At 45.7% G+C, this 16,835-nt stretch overlaps 1 protein-coding gene across 1 annotated transcript in view; it reads right to left on the reverse strand.

Moving 5' to 3' along the window:
* Positions 1-16,267, reverse strand: part of spmip2 (sperm microtubule inner protein 2) — a 68,394-nt gene extending 52,127 nt beyond the window's left edge. The window contains exons 1-2 of the mRNA XM_086010642.1: positions 16,052-16,267; positions 2,402-2,634 (exon numbers count right to left, since the gene is read on the reverse strand). Of these exons, the coding sequence (XP_085866768.1) occupies positions 2,402-2,634; positions 16,052-16,178 (360 nt within the window). The 5' untranslated portion in view covers positions 16,179-16,267. The remainder of the gene's footprint in view (positions 1-2,401; positions 2,635-16,051) is intronic.
* Between the last annotated feature and the right edge of the window lie 568 nt (positions 16,268-16,835).

A 16,835-nucleotide genomic window follows, 5' to 3' on the forward strand; every position in this document is an offset into this window, starting at 1 on the left:
AGGAAGTAGTGGAAGCGGAGACACTCAGGGCTGGATTTTGTCAGCCCGAGGAGGCAGGTATGGAGGTGGGACAGCTGGTAAAGTGGAGGCAGATGGCAAACCCGCCCCCATCCCGCTTCCGTGCCCTTTTGCCAGGAGGCAGTAGATTTCCTGCTTTGGGTCCCATCTCCTCGAAGCGGGAAAGGGATTAAATCCTTTTAACTGCCTGTTAACAGGTAGTTAACAGGCAGAAAAAAGATTAGTCCCATTTTACCTTTACAGGTGAAGGCTTCCTGACCTCGGAGAACCCCGCAGGGTTGGAGGAGTCAAGTGGGAGGTCTGCGGGGGCCGGAAGGGTCTGAAAGTAAGATGTAGAGGTGAGTGATGGGTGCAAGTGTGGAGTGGTAAGTATGTGAGGTGAGTGTTAAGTGTTATAAAATGTTCACTTACCTTTGTTTCTGCCTACAGCCTTCAGCCGCGGTGGTTCTGGAGTCCCGACATCTTCATTGTAGATTTCACAGACTGGCTGTTGGATCCTCTGAACCAACAGTCATCTGCTTTCTACAAAGTTGAAAGGTTTGCTGAGTCCTGAACACAAGGACTCATCAAACTACACAGAATGTCAGTGTTTGACAGCTTCACAGAGCTGTCAAACGCTGACATTTCTTCTTTCAAGAAGTCTTGACAGATGGCACGTCAGACGTTGACGTGCTCTGTCAGTGACTTCCCCCTAATTGGCCTGCTGAGCTTAACAAGGTCAATCAGGGGAAAATCCCTCTGGTTGGCCAGAATATGATGGAGGCGGGTCTGAAACCTGACAAGCAGCAGTCCTGCCTCCAGCACGTCTCCATTCACAAAATCCAGCCCTCAATGTTTTCCAGGGGAGACTGGATAGGCACTTGAGGGAAATAAACTTGCAGGGCTACGGGGATAGAGCGGGGGAATGGGACTGACTGGATTGCTCTACAGAGAGCCGGCATGGACTCGATGGACTGAATGGCCTCCTTCTGTGCCATTATGACTCTATGGGGGAAAAATTTGTTTGGTTTGCGCTTCCCGTTAGCACCTTAAGAGGGCGCTAATGGGGCGCAAAGCAACTAGTGCCCGGGCGTGGCGATGTTTGCGCTGCTCACGAAATTAACTAGACATTTTGAGGCGGCGCTAAACACTACTACCATGATCTCCTGCGCCGGCAGATCGTAACGTCAGTCGAGAGTGCAATGCCCCGGTAACGCCCTGGACCGGATATTGAGTGGTCTGCCGCTAGCAACGACAGGTTAAGGGGAGCGTTTTGCAGTCAGGAAGGGACTGGGGGAGCGCTATTTAAAGGTGACTGCTTCCTGCCTTTTTTTGTCGGTGAAATTTTTGCACCACGCATTCTGAGTGAGAGAGACTGCTGGAGATATTCAAAGCTGTGTTGAGGAGCACTTTGCAGGTTCTTTCTGATTTGATCTTCCTTGCATCGATTTGGAAGAGATTGGTGGCTGCACTCTGACCTCTTTCCCTGGGCCTCTCCATTGTTCTTTCCAACAGATTTGATGTATAGGTCTCTCCAGGCTGAGATTCAAGGCTGCAATGAGCAGGGTGTGGATGGAGAGCAAAATCGACCCACCCCTTTAAGAACTGGCCGGCGCCAGTGTGTCTGTGTTCCATTGCTGACTGACATAACATGAGCTTCACCCGCACTCTGAGGTAGCACCTCACTCCTCGGCCTTTGCGCCTTAAGACAAGTGTGCAGCGCCTGATTTAGCGCTCCAAACACCTCCAGAGGCGATAAAAACTACGTTTGCAGTCAGAGGCGATAATTAGCGCCAGGCGCTAAACTTTGCGCCTGGCTGATAATTGCACCCCAAATGGGGTGATACTGAATTTCTCCCCCTATGACTCTATGGCGCCAGCCAGTTCTTAAAGGGGAGGGTCAATCTTACTCTCCATCCACACCCTCCTCATTGCAGCCTTGAATCTTGGCCTGGAGAGACCTGTACCTCAAATCTGTTGGAAAGAACAATGGAGAGGCCCAGGGAAAGAGGTCAGAGTGCAGCCCCCATATTCTCTTCTAAATCGATGCAAGGAAGATCAAATCAGAAAGAACCTGCAAAGTGCTGCTCAGTACCCAAAACTCAACACAGATTTGAATATCTCCTGCAGCCTCTCTCTCTCACTCAGAATGCGTGGTGCAAAAGGTGCTAACGGGAGGCGCAAACCAACTGTATTATTCCCCCATGACTGTTCTGAGATATAGGTTAGGGCGTCTGTGCTCTATCTGTACGTTCCTGATACTGATGCTCAGTACCAAACATGGAAAAATGTTCCACTCCCCAGCATTAACATCCTTAAGTTTGATGGACACAAAAATTGACCAACAAATATAAACACAAATAAAAATTAACAATTATATTTTGAATAGTTGTAAATTTAGTACCTTGAATTGCATGCCACTTAGGAGAGTTGATTTGTTTAGATTTTTGCCTAAACACAATCCCCAGCCAATCTCTCCCACATAACATTGCTTGGGTTGCTGATATGAAGCATAAGGTGCAGAACGATATAAGTAGTTTAGGTCTCCAGTACTTTCAGGAGATAGATGATGACTATCACCAATATAGTGAGGGAAGTCAGGGAATTTTGATCTGTAATCTCTTGAAGCATCTGGTCCTGGAAAAAGAAAACTTGCAATGTGACAATTAGATCTATCTTTTAGCATGTTTGATGTATTACTCCAGTTTCATGGGAACAGGAGTAGGCCATTCAGCCCTTCGAGCCTGTTCCACCATTCAAAGAGATCATAGCTGATCTGTATCTTAACTTCATTCACCTACCAAGGCTCCATATCCTTTTATATCCTTGTCTAGGAAAAATATATCGATCTCAAATTTAAAAATTATTAATTGAGCTAGTATCTACTGCTTTTTGTGGGAGAGAGTTCCACACTTCTACCACCCTTTGTGTGAAGAAATGTTCCCTAACTTCGCTCCTGCATGGCCTGGCTCTGATTTTAAGGTTATGTCTTCTTGTCCTAAACATCCCCTCCAGCAGAAAAAGTTTCTCTCTTTCTACCCCACCAATTCCTTTCAAAATCCTAAAACCGCAATCAACTCACTCCTTAACCTTCTATTTAGGCCAGAAATTACAAGCCTAGTTTATATAATCTCTCCTCATAATCAAACCCTTGGAGCCCTGGTAACATTCTGGTGAATCTGTGCTGAACTCCTTCCAAGGCTAATATATCCTTTCTAAGGTGCAGTGCCCAGAACTGTAAACAGTACTCATGATGTGGTCTAACCAGGACTTTGTGTAACTGTAGCAAAATTTCCTCCCCTTTATATTCTAGCCTTCCAGTTTTAAAGGCTTTTAGCCTTTTTGATTACAATAGCAAAATACTGCAGATGCTGGAAATCTGAAATAACAGCAGAAAATGCTGGAAATACTCAGCAGGCCAGGCAGCATCCGTGGAGAGAGAAACAGAGTTAACGTTTCAGGTCTGATGAAAGGTCCCAGACCTGAAACGTTAACTCTGTTTCTCTCTCCACGGATGCTGCCTGGCCTGCTGAGCCTTTTTCATTATTTTTGTACCTGATTACTACATCTTAGTGATCTGTGTACATGGGCCTGTAAATCTCTTTGGAGCTCCACTGTTCCTAGTTTTTCGCCATTTAAGTAATACTTGGATCTATCCTTTTTTGGTCCAAAATAGATGACCTCACACTTATCTGCGTTGTGTCATCAGCAAACTTGGATATATGGCTCTCTACTGTATCTAACTCATTAATAAATGGTTGACGCCCCAGAACAGATCCTTGTGGGACACCACTAGTTACTTCCTTCCAATTCGGGTACATATCCATTATCCCTACTCTCTGTCTTCTACCGCCTAACCAATCTTCTAACCAGGTCAATAATTTGCCTTCAATTCTACAAGCTTTAATTTTAGCTAACAGTCTCTTATGTGGAACCTCATCGAATGCCTTCTGGAAGTCCATATAAACTATATCCATAGACATTCCCCTGTCTGCTACTTTAGTTACTTCCTCAAAAAATTCAATTAGGTTCATTAGACATGACTTACCCATTACAAATCCATGTTGACTCTCTCTAATCAGCTCAAATGTCTCTAAGTGCTCAGTCACTCTGTCCTTAATTATAGATTCCAATAACAGATGTTAGACTAACAGGTCTATAATTTCCTGGTTGCTCTCTCATACCTTTCTTAAATAATGGAGTTACATTTGCAATTTTCCAATCTAAAGGGACAATTCCTGAATCGAGAGAGCTTTGGAAGATTATGGCTAAAGCATCTGCAATTTCCTCACCTACTTCCTTTAAAACCTTGCCATCAAGTCCTGGGGATTTGTCAGTCTTTAGTGTCATTATTTTTCCTAATACTGTTTACTTGCTTACGTTAACTTTAGTGAGTTCCAGTCCTTGATTCATTATTAGTTTCCCTGGAACATCAGGTATATTATCCTCTTCCTCTAATGTGAAGACTGACATAAAGTAATTATTCAACAAGTCTGACATTTCCTTATTTTCAATTGCAATATTACCCGCACCTGTTTTTAAAAGGCCCACATTATCCTTGACTACCCTTTTTCTTCTAATATAATTGTAAAAACCTTTTGTGTCATTCTTGAGATGCCTCGCAAGTTTCTTTTTGTATTCCTTTTTACAGCTCTTACTATCTTTTTTGTCTTCCTTTTATGTTCTTTATATCTCTCCAGTCTCCTGGATCTACACGATTCTTTGCACTTTTGTATGCTCTTTCTTTTAGTTTTATGTTATCTCTCCCCTCTTTTGTTGACCATGGCTGTTTTATTTGGTAGGTAGAGCTCTTTCACCTTAGGGGGTATATATAGGCCCTGTATTAAGCTAAATTAATTTTGAACACCTCCCACTGTTCATCTGTAGTTTTACCCGCTAACAGTCTTTGCTAACTAACAGTTTGCTGTCGTCAGTCTCTGTCTCATCCCATTAAAGTTAGCCGAACCAAAATCTAGAATCTTATTAACTGTGTTACGTTTCTCCTTTTCAAACCTAACATTGAATCTGACCATACTATGATCGCTGTTAGATAAATGTTCCCTTACTGTTAGATTATTAACTAAATCTGGCTCATTACTCATTACTGAGTCTAGTATGGCCTGCTCTCTCATTGGTTTTAGAACATATTGCTCTAAAAAAACTATCGTGAGTACACTCAAGAAATTCACTACCTTTCTGACTTGAGCTACGTTGCTCTTCCCAATCTATATGAAAATTAAAGTCTTCCATTAAAACAACTCTGCTTTTGCTGCACGCCTCTCTAATCTCTGAATTAAGGTGTGCTCAGAGCTGAAATTTAACTACTTTTCTTACTTTAAAACATTACTCTAAAACTGCAAGTCAATGGCAGTTAACAGTCAATCAGCTGTAAGTGGGTACCGGTCTACTCTTTCTGGTGGGGGTGATTGACCAAATCAACTGTAACTTAAGAAAACATTAAATAAAACTTAACAAATTAAATTAGAATTTTGTTGGCCGGGGTGATGATGCACTCCAGTCCCTGCGGCGCCCAACGGTCTCGGAAGGCACCGAGTGTGCTGGCAGACACCGCGTGCTTCATCTCCAGGGCCACCTGGGCGCGAACATGGCCATGGAAGAGAGGCAGGCAATCGGGCCGAACGACCCCTTCGACCGCCCGCTGCCTGGACCTGTTAATGGCTATCTTCGCCAGGCGTAGTCCTATGAGGAGGTCCTCTGATCTGCCCCTCCCCTCCGCACCAGGTGACCAAAGATCAGGAGCATGGTGGGTATCAGTCTAAATGTTAATTGTTGTGGCTGGCTGTTGACTGACTAGTTGTAACTAGGTATATATTGGAGGGATATCCGCTACACACAGAGCTGTGTGCACAGAGCTGGGAGTATCTGCTTTACAGAGTTGCAACGGGAATTTAGTGAGAGTGGGAATTCAGTGCAGACGGGAAGGAGGTTTTAAGTGCTTTAAACCAAGGGGCAACAGTAAATATATAAATAATCAGAGTGATTAATTAGAGCTAAATGGGTTTTTGTAAGCAAAATGATGGGACAGCTTAGACTCGTTGACAGCAATTCCTATGCCGTGTGGAATCTCCAGGACACTTCATGCAGGGCATAGCGCAAGCTGAGAATTTCCTGGAACGCACGTTCCAAGAGATGGTCACCCCGCAGCTACAGAGAGTTCAGGAGGACAGTAAGTGTGTGGCCATCCGACAGGAAGAGGCAGGCAGTGCAGGAATCCTCTGGGATTGTGGCACTCTCAAACCGGTTTTCAGCGCTGAATACCAGTGAAGCTGATGACACCTTCAGAAAGTGCAGTCTAGAGCACATCCAAGGCACTGTGGGGCAAACGACTGCACAGGGGCACAGAAAAGTGTAGAATAGCAGTGGTCATAGGAGATTCCATAGTCAGGGGGATAGACGAGCGTTTTTGCAACCACTGACGTGAGTCCCACATAGTGGTGCCAGAGTAAAGGACATCACTGAGAGGGTGCAGGACATTTTGAGGGGGGAAGGGGAACAGCTAGAAGTCGTGTTTCATGTGGGAATCAATGGCATAGGAAGTAAAAGGGTTAAGTTCCTGCAGCAGAGTTTCAGGAGCTAGGGAGGAAGATAAAAAGCAGGACCTCAATTATTCCCAGTACAATGTGCTAGCGAGTACAGGAATAGTAGGATAAAACAGGTAAACGCGTGGCTGGAAAAATTGTGCAGAAGGGTGGGCTTCAGATTCCTGGGGCTTTGGGACCAGTTCTGAGGCAGCAGGGGCCTGTTCAAGGTGGATGGGTTGCACTTCAACAGAGCTGGAACCAATTTCCTCACAGGAAGGTTAACTAGTACTATGGGGGACGGTTTAAACTAATTTGGCAGGGGGGTGGGCACCAGGATGAGACATTAGAGAGGAGAAACAAGGTGCACAGAGGACTGGGAGAGGCAAAAAGCACTACAGTAAAGAATGGTGCAGAAATAAGAGAGATCAGACAGTGGGCAAATGCAAAGCAGTCTAAGGTGGGTTTGGCATGCATGCATGGAGTGTGGTAAATAAGGTTGGTGAGCTGCAGGCACAAGTCGCCACATGGGACTGTGATATCCTGGCAATTGCAGAGGCCTGTTTCAAAGAAGGGGAGGATTGGGAACTTAATATTCCTGGTTCAGGAAAGATAGGGAAGGGAAAAAAAGAGGGGGTGTGGCAGTATTGATCAAAGAAAGTATTATAGCACTGGACAGGGATGATGTAGTTGAGGAGCCAAAGACAGAGTGTATTTGGTTAGAATTAAGGAACAATAGAGGAGCTATTACACTGCTGGGTGTATAATATAGGCCACCAAATAGTGGGAAGGCGATAGAGGAGCAAATTTGCAGGCAAATTAAAGAAAGGTGCAAGAACTATAGAGTAGTGATAATGGGGGACTTCAATTATCCTAATATAGGATGGGATAGTAACAGTGTAAAGGGCAAAGAGGGGAAGGAATTTCTGAAATGTGTACAAGAGAATTTTCTTGACCAGTGTGTTTGCAGCACAATGAGGAAGGAAGCAGTGCTGGATCTAGTCCTAGGGAATGAAGTTGGGTAAGTAGAGCATGTTTCAGTGAGAGAGAGTATTTGGGGAGCAGTGATCATTATATCATCAGCTTTAGAATAGCTATGGAAAAGGACAAGGTACAACTAAGCATAAAAATAATTAACTGGAGGAGGGCTAACTTCAGTGAGTTGAAAAGGGATCTGGCCCAGGTGGATTGGAATCAAAAATTGGTAGGCAAAACAGTAATTGAACAATGGGAGGCCTTCAAAGAGAAGATAGTTCGGGTACAGAGTAGGCATGTTCCCATGAAGGGGAAAGGAAGGACATCCAAAGCTAGAGCTCCCTGGATGACTAAAGATCGAGGGTAAAATGAGACAGAATAAAGAGGCTTATGACAATTGTAAGGTTAATAATACAGTTGAGAACCAAGCTGAATACAGATAGTACAGAGGAGCTCTAAAAAAGGGAATAAGAGGGGCAAAATCCTGGAACTCCCTCCCTAACGGTCCTTCACCACACGGACTGCAGCGGTTCAAGAAGGCTGCTCACCACCACCTTCTCGAGGGCAATTAGGGATGGGCAATAAAGGCTGCCCTTGCCAGCAACGCCCACATCCCATGAATGAATAAAAAAAAGGAGTATGAGAATAGATTAGCAGCTAACATAAAAGGGAACCCAAAAGTCTTTTCTAAGCATATAAATAGTGAAAGGGTAGTCAAAGGAAGGGTGAGGCCAATTACAGACCAAAAAGGTCTTCTTGTGGAGGCAGAGGGCATGGCTGAGGTACTAAATGAGTACTTTGCATCTATCTTCACTAGAGAAGAGGATGCTGCCAATGTAGCAGTAAAGGAGGAGACAGCGATATTAGATAGGATAAAAATAGGTAAAGAGGATGTACTTAAAAGGTTGGCAGACCTCAAAGCAGAACATTCACCCGGTCCAGATGGGATGTGTCCTAGGTTACTGAGGGAAGTAAGGGTGGAAATTGCCGAGGCTCTGGCCACAATGTTCCAATCCTCCTTGGATATGAGAGTGGTACCAGAGGACTGGAGGATTGAAAATGTTTAAAAAAGGGGAGAAGGATAAACCTGGCAACAACAGGCCAGTCAGCCTAACGTTGGTGGTGGAGAACTTTTAGAGACAACATTTCAGGACAAAATTAATTGGCATTTGGAATAGTACGGTCTAATAAATGAAAGTCAGCACTGATCCGTTAAAGGCAAATCGTGTTTCACTGAATTGGTTGAGTTCTTTGATAAAATAACAGAGAGGGTTGATGAGAGTAGGGTAGTTGATATGTATATGGACTTTCAAAGGCGTTTGACAAAGTACTACACAATATGCTTGTTAGCAAAATTAAAGCCCATGGGATTAAAGGGGCATTGGCAGCATGGATACAAATTGGCTAAGGGACAGGAAGCAGAGAGTAGTGGTGAGTGGTTGTTTTTCATACTGGAGTGAAGTATACAGTGGTAGCCCCCAGGGGTCAGTACTAGGACCACTGCTCTTTCTGTTATATATTAATGACCTGGACTTGGGTATACAGGGCAAAATGTCAAAGTTTGCAGATGGTACAAAACTCAGAAATGTAGTAAACAATGAGGAGGATAGTAACAGACTTCAGGAGGACATAGACAGACTGGTGAAATGGACAGGCACATGGCAGATGAAATGTAGTGCTGAGAAGTGTGAAGTGATGGGAGGAGGAGGTCATTAGCAGGCAAGCAGATGGAGCACCTGCACATGGGAGGAAGCTTACTCACAGACGTTTCATTGCCCCCCCTCACCCACCACCCTGTTAGATCCGTGATTCTGAGAGTATGATGTTTTTCAATAACTGCACGGATGCTGTAACTTAACAATCAACAGGTGTTTACTGGAGTAGGGTAGTCTCAAGACTCGGGTACAGAGGCATGCTCAAGGCTTATATATAGGTGTGGTCACTGCCGGTACTACAGTATACAGGAGCTGTAAAAGTAGTTCTCTCTTAAAGGTACATACACTACAATTCCTCCCCTTTTAGATTAGCAGTACCCATAATATTCAAATAACAATTAACATTTTAACATATACATTAAACAACAATAGTCCATTTATAGATTCAGTCTTTGGGGCGGCTTCCTGATCCTTTCGGGATAGCGCCTTTCCTGAGGTTCTTGTTCTTGGTGCGGAGGCGATTCTGGCCCCTTTTCGTCGTTTAGTTCATCGGTTTCCACTGCTACTGGTTCTGAGGTAAAGGCTACCGGTATGTCGGATTCATCCCCAGGTACGCGAGACATGGGGTTGACTCGTTCCTGTGACGCTAAGATCTGATCGACGTGGCGTCTCACAATGTTCTCCCCGACATCCACTGTGTACATTAATGGCCCCTGCCTTGTGCAGATCGTTCTGGGTTGCCATTTCTCTGTTCAGTAGTCACGGGCCAAGACTGGTTGTCCTACGTTGAAGCTCCTTGTCAGCTTCTCATTGATGTGCTGGAATTGTTTATCCTCAACATTTCTTCGCACATTTGGTCTGAGCAAATCCAGATGAGATCTCAACCTTCGGTTAAAGAACATCATGGCCGGGGTCTGGTTGGTAACTGCATGTGTCGCATTTCTGTAGGCTAACAGGAAATTGTCCACCTTATGCTGTAGTGGAATTTCATCATCGCACATGGCCTTTATCACCTTTTTAAAGGTTTGTACGAACCTCTCAGCCAATCCATTTGTGGCTGGATGATACGGGGCGGATGTGTAATGCCTTACCCCATTCCTTTTCATAAATTTCCGAAACTCTTCGGACACAAACTGTGGTCCATTATCAGAGCAAATCTGCTCTGGCAAGCCGTTCCTGGCAAATATGGTCCGTAGGACTGCAATCGTTTTCTCTGTAGTGGTTGAGGACATTTTTATCACCTCAGACCATTTCAAGTGAGTATCCACTGCTATTAAGAACATTGAGTCCATGAATGGACCAGCAAAATCAATATGCACCCGTTGCCATGGAGAGGAGGGCCACTCCCATGGGTGTAGAGGGGCATGTGGTGGTGCATTTTGGACCTTCTGGCATCCTGAGCAGCTCTTGGTTAGGTCCTCGATTTGTTGATCGATCCCCGGCCACCACCACCACCACCCCTAGCAAGGCTTTTCATTTTCACCCCTCCCAGATGACCTTCATGAAGCTCATTTAGCACTCTCTCCCTTAACTTGGGTGGAATCACCACTCGGGATCCACACATCACTGTCCCCTGGCATACTGACAGCTGTTCTCTTCTGGATGAGAATGCTGGCAACAGTGAGTCGCCATGTGTTGGCCATCCCCTCACCATCAAATGATATACCCGAGACAGTGTCGGAACATTGCGGGTCTCCTTCCCTATATCCGTGTTAGTTACTGGCAATCGTTCAATTATTGACGAATAAAATATCTCGATAGGGTCCACTGCTGGTGCTTCCTCCACAGTAGGCAGTGGCAAGCGTGATAGCCCATCAGCGTTTCCATGCTGTTTCGTGCCTTTATATTCTATTTCATATTGATTCGTCCCTAGAAACAGGGACCATCTTTGTAACCGTTGTGCAGTCATCACTGGAACGCCCTTCTAAGGATTAAAGATGGAGACAAGTGGTTGGTGGTCAGTCAGCAAGGTGAACTTCTGCCCATGCAGATAGTGGTTGAATTTTTTTACTCCCCATACTAGGCTGAGGGCCTCCCTGTCAATCTGGGCGTAGTTGCGCTCGGCTGAGGTTAGTGACCGAGACGCAAAGGCTACTGGCCTCTCCAACCCGTCTGGGAATTTGTGCGACAGCACCGCTCCAATGCCGTAGGGTGACGCATCACATGCCAACCGAATTGGTAGTGCTGGGTTGAAATGGGCCAATACCTCTTTTGATGTGATCAATTCTTTGCACTTCTGGAAAGCTCGTTTACGTTCGTCATCCCACTTCCATGGTACCCCTGTTTGCAGTAGGGTGTTCAGTGGGTGTAATACCATAGGCAAATTTGGTAAGAACTTATGGTAGTAGTTTACCAGCCCGAGGAACGACCTCAGTTGTGACACATTTTCCGGTGCTGGAGCCTTGACTTCTGCCTCAATCTTTTCAGGGGAGTTTTGTAACCCCTCTTCATCGATAACGTGGCCACAATACGAGATCTGCTTCTGGAAAAACTCGCACTTGTGGCGATTAGCTCGTAGCCCATATTCCTTTAATCTGGTGAGCACCTTCTCCAAGTTGGCGAGGTGATCACTGTCATTTTCGCCCGTGACCAGGATGTCGTCCAAATAACACTGGGTCCCTGGAATCCCTTGCAGGACTTGATCCATCGCCCTTTGCCAAATAGCCGGAGCCGGTGCTACCCCGAACACCAGCCAGTTGTATTGGTAGAGACCTTTATGAGTGTTGATCGTGAGGTATTGTTTCGAGGCTTCTTCTACCTCCATTTGCAAGTACGCCTGGGCTAGATCAATTTTGGTGAAGCGTTTACCTCCAGATAGCGAGGCGAAAATAGCCTCAATTCGTGGAAGCGGATATTGTACCATGTGAAGGACTGGGTTCACTGTCACCTTAAAATCCCCACAGATGCGGACCTTCTTTGGTTCCCCAGGCGTATTACTCAACAACCTCTTCATTACAGGAATGATGGGTATAGCCCACTCGCTCCAGTCTACTTTGGACAGTACTCCTGAACGTTCCAACCCTTCCAGCTCTGCTTCGACGGCTGGTCTGATCGCATAAGGCACTGGTCTGGCCTTAAGAAACTTTGGGCTTGCATTTTCCTCTATTTTAATCGTTGCTGTTATGCCTTTTAGTGTTCCGAGTCCCTCCTGGAACACTTCTTTTGCGTCAGTTAGCATTTTTGACAGTCGTCCAGGTGTGATGTCATCATCCTTTTTGGCCTCAACCTTCAGTGCCTGTATGGAATGCCAATCTAATTGTATCTTCCAGATCCATTCACATCCTAGCACTGGTGGTCCTCCATCTGGCAATACATATAAGTCCATTTTAGGTATTTCCTGGCCTTTGCATATCACTTTCACCCTTATTTTTCCTTTGGGGTAGACTTTTTGCCCCGTGTACGTCTTCAAGACAATCTCTGTAGCTTTCAAGGGTATATGTGAAAATAGCCGCTTGTAGTCCCTTTGGTTTATGACTGTTAGGGCTGATCCTGTGTCCAATTCCATTTTCACTTGGACTCCGTCTATCTTGAGTGTAACCCAGATAGTCTGGTGATCCTCCATTTTGGTTACCTTATGTAGTTTCAGACAACCCAGCTCCTTGCTTCCGGAGTCTGTATCACTTTTCTGTTCGTCTGAACTACTGTCCATCACCTTATGTACCTTTTTGTACTTCTCCTGTGGAGATTTCTTGCTGTTGGTTTTCTTCCCAGACCTGCAGACTCTTGCTATGTGTCCTGCTTTTCCACACTGTCTGCACACTTGGCCCTTGAACCAACAATCCTTCTGGTCATGTGTTGTTCTGCCGCAGCGATAACACTTCCCTGTTCCATAGGACATTTCATTGGTGCCATATTCTTGCAGTCTTCGTTGTATCTCTGCAGCGCCCCTTGCGGCTGCTTCATGTGATACTGCCATACTGAAAGCCTTGTCCAGCGTAAGATCCTTTTCTGATAGAAGCCATTTCTGGGTTCCTTCACTTTGCAGCCCACACACAAACTTGTCCCTTAACGTATCTGCTAGTCCCACTCCAAACTGGCAGTGTTTCGATAGCTTGCGCAGTTCCGTTAAGTACTCAGCATTGCTTTCGTCTTTGTGTTGGTTCCTTTTATGGAACGTAAATCGTTCTGCTATCAACAGCGGTGTGGGGTTTAAGTGGTCCTGTAGGATTTCTACTATGCTTTCAAAATTTTTATTCATGGGCTTCTCTGGGGTTATTAGGTTTCGCAGTAACCCATAAGTTTTTGCATCCATGGAATTTAACAAAACCAGTGCTTTCCTAGCATCTGGCACTTCATTCGCCCTGCAGTACACCTTCATACGTTCCACATATGTCACCCAATCTTCGACTTCATTGTCGAACGTAGAGATACTGCCACTCTTCGGCATCCCTAGGTGTGACTGAACTGTCAAAAATGCTCTCCCTTCTTCTCCGCTGGCACAAAATGGCGTATCCCGCGCTTTCCATTCTTCCCGCGCTCGCCCTTCTTCTCTGCTGCGGCTTCTAAAAATGGCGTCTCCCGCGCTCTTCCTTCTTCTCCGCGGCTCAATGGCATCTCCCACGCTCTCCTTTCTTCTCCCCATGGACACTGTTCAGCCCTTGAGCCCTGGCTGTGCTCTGCGCGTTTTTTTTTCTGTGCGCCTTTCCCATTTCCACCGCTCGGTCCTGAACCCGGCTGCTGCTTTACCCTCTCTCTCTCCGTTTTGTTTTTTCCTCAACGCCGCTCGGTTTTCAACCCCCAGCTGCGCCCTGTGTGCTTCACCCTCTATCTTACCCCGTCGACGCTGCTCGGCTTTTTCTCTGCCGTCGGTCGGCTCCAGCCGCCGCTGTCCGGGAAGGGTCTGCGCTGTACCTGTCGTCAGTCTGTTGCTGATCGTCGTGGCTGGGGAACCAAGCCCGGCTCTCCACAGCCTCCCCTGCGATGTTCACTCTCTGCCGGATGACTGGGCGGTTGCTCGTGGTCGACGCCCGTGCTTCTGGCCTTGACTTTCTTCCGCCGCCCTCCCGGAGCGAATCCTCGAAGGGAAATGCAGAGTTGCTGGTAGATTCGAATCGACACTCGTCGCCACTGTTAGATCCGTGATTCTGAGAGTATGATGTTTTTCAATAACTACACGGATGCTGTAACTTAACAATCAACAGGTGTTTACTGGAGTAGGGTAGTCTCAAGACTGGGGTACAGAGGCATGCTCAAGGCTTATATATAGGTATAGTCACTGCTGGTACTACAGTATACAGGAGCTGTAAAAGTAGTTCTCTCTTAAAGGTACATACACTGCACACCCCATCCTCCAAGAGATTACAGGCCAAGGTGAACGTTCCTGGACTGAGCTCCCATTAACTATTTCTACAGACCCTGGCAAAACCACCTGGAAATGACTGTGGGGACCTGTCTTTTCAAGATATGGGTCAGCAAAGAGGCAAATGCCAACTTGTGCCATCTGCTGTAAGGACACCTGGAGTGGGGGGTGGGGGCAAGGATGCAGCAAAGGACTTGCACGTGTAGGGACGGCAATGGTCTTCTGTGGTCTGACACTTGACTGCACTTTCTTGCAGGCATGCAGCAGTATTGACCTATAGGACGCTGTTGTGGAGTGGTACAGAGGGCAATCTTCCTCACAGGTATCAGGACCTTCCTGGCTTCCCAGCCAGCCAAAATTCCTGTGGCCCAAAACTGGTGAGGTGCTTCGGGATGCCCGTTTGGCATCTGCAGCTCGCCAGTCAGAGTGGAATGAGGCCCTTAGCCTCAAAAGCGTGGCCACCCAAAAGTCAAAATCTACCCCTTTGTGTCTAGCAGTTGATATGCACTAATTGTGTGGGCTAACTAATGCCTTGTGCAGCCTATTGAATTATGATAACAACAAACAATATCATTTGTCTAGATAATCTGTCTAGCTATAAGTTGTGTATTAAACAAATATGATTACAATTACTGGGGAGATATTGCTCAAGTGTATGTATTATAAATATATACAGTAAAGGTATATTTAATCCAAACAAAATACCACTCCTAACACTTTGTTAGGACTTGCCATTCTGTTTCTATATGAACCGAAGATGTCCTTCCACCTTGGCCAGACCCTGTGTCCTAGGCAGCATGAAGTAAACTTCAGCTCATCCAAAACTCTGCTGCCTGTAACCTAACTCACATCAAGTCCCATTTATCCATCACCCCAGTGCTCACTGATCTACAATGGTTCCCAGTCTGGCAACACCTCAGTTTAAAAATTCTCATCCTTGTTTTCAAATCCCGCTGTGGCTTCGCCCCTCCCTACCTCCGGAACCTCCTCCAGCCCCACTACTCTCCCATATGTCTGCGCTCCTCCAATTCAGGCTGCCAGGCCTTGGCCTGTGTCCGCCTTTTTCAGAATTCCCTCCCTAAACCACTCCGCCTCTCTAGCTTTTTCTCCTCCTTTCAGATGCTCCTTAAAACCTACCTCCACCTGTTCTAATATCTCCTTTTGTTGCTCTGTATCAAATTTTGTCTTATAACGCTCCTGTGAAATGCTTTGGAACATTTTACTACCGCAAAGGCGTTATATAAATGCAAGTTGCTGTTGTGAACTGAAGAAGCAGAGGATGTGCTCACCATTATAATGATCAGTTCAAGCTCAAGGGATCGGAGAGCAATTGGAGCGGAGTATCAATTTAATAATTAATGAAAAATACATTAAGCTACTTTTTTAATTAATATGTGTTGTTCTGGAATAAAGCCTGCAGTTTATAGTTATTTCACAAATAGCTATTTTTCAAAAAATATCTACATCTATTTAAAGATATTTAAAACCCAAATGACAAGAAAATGAGCTAAAAGAGCCCATACTGTGCTTTTAGCTTTCCGTGAACGGCAAGAGTTGAAATCGACAATGCTGCGGTTTCGAAATACCTGTGAATACAACCGATCCGATGCCTGGCTCAGCAGATCTCCGGAGGTTAACAAAAGGATTATTCCTGCCGGTACGGAGAGACATTTGTTTCCAGTTACTGTTATATATGCAATTGAAACGTGACATCTAATCCCAAAAGCCTTGAATCGCGATGCGTGTGTTAATTGTCAATGACCGTCCCCCGGCTGAGTGCAAACACTCCAAAGGACATTGTACCGGCGTTGCTATGGACACCTGTTTGGTTGCAATGACAGTTCAGTGACGATGGTCAGGAGAGCAGAGACAGCCTTGCATTTATATAGCGCCTTTCACGACCACCTGACGTCTCAAAGCGCTTTAGAAGCAATGTCACTGTTGTAATGTGGGAAACGCTGCAGCCAATTTGCGTTCAGCAAACTCCCACAAACAGCAATGTGATAATGACCAGATAATCTGTTTTAAAATGTTGGTTGAGGGACAAATATTGGCCAGGACACCAGGGATAACTCACCTGCTCTTCTTCTAAATAGTGCCATGGAATCTTTTACGTCCACCTGAGAGAGCAGAGGGGGGGGGGGGGGCTCAGTTTAATGTCTCATCCAAAAGACGGCACCTCCAAGAGTGCAGCATTCCCTCAGCACTGCACTGGAGTGTTAACTTAGATTTATGTGCTCAATTCCTGGAGTAGGACATGAACCCACAATCTTCTGACACAGAGACGAGTGCGTTACCCACTGAGCCACAATTGACATGAGTGAGCAGGAGCAGAGAGACAGGGAGAGAGCAGGAACAGAAATCGCGCAG

Source organism: Somniosus microcephalus, chromosome 2, assembly GCF_052327205.1.
Source record: "Somniosus microcephalus isolate GS21.2 chromosome 2, FLI_Smic_1.0, whole genome shotgun sequence".
Classification (NCBI taxonomy): domain Eukaryota; kingdom Metazoa; phylum Chordata; class Chondrichthyes; order Squaliformes; family Somniosidae; genus Somniosus; species Somniosus microcephalus.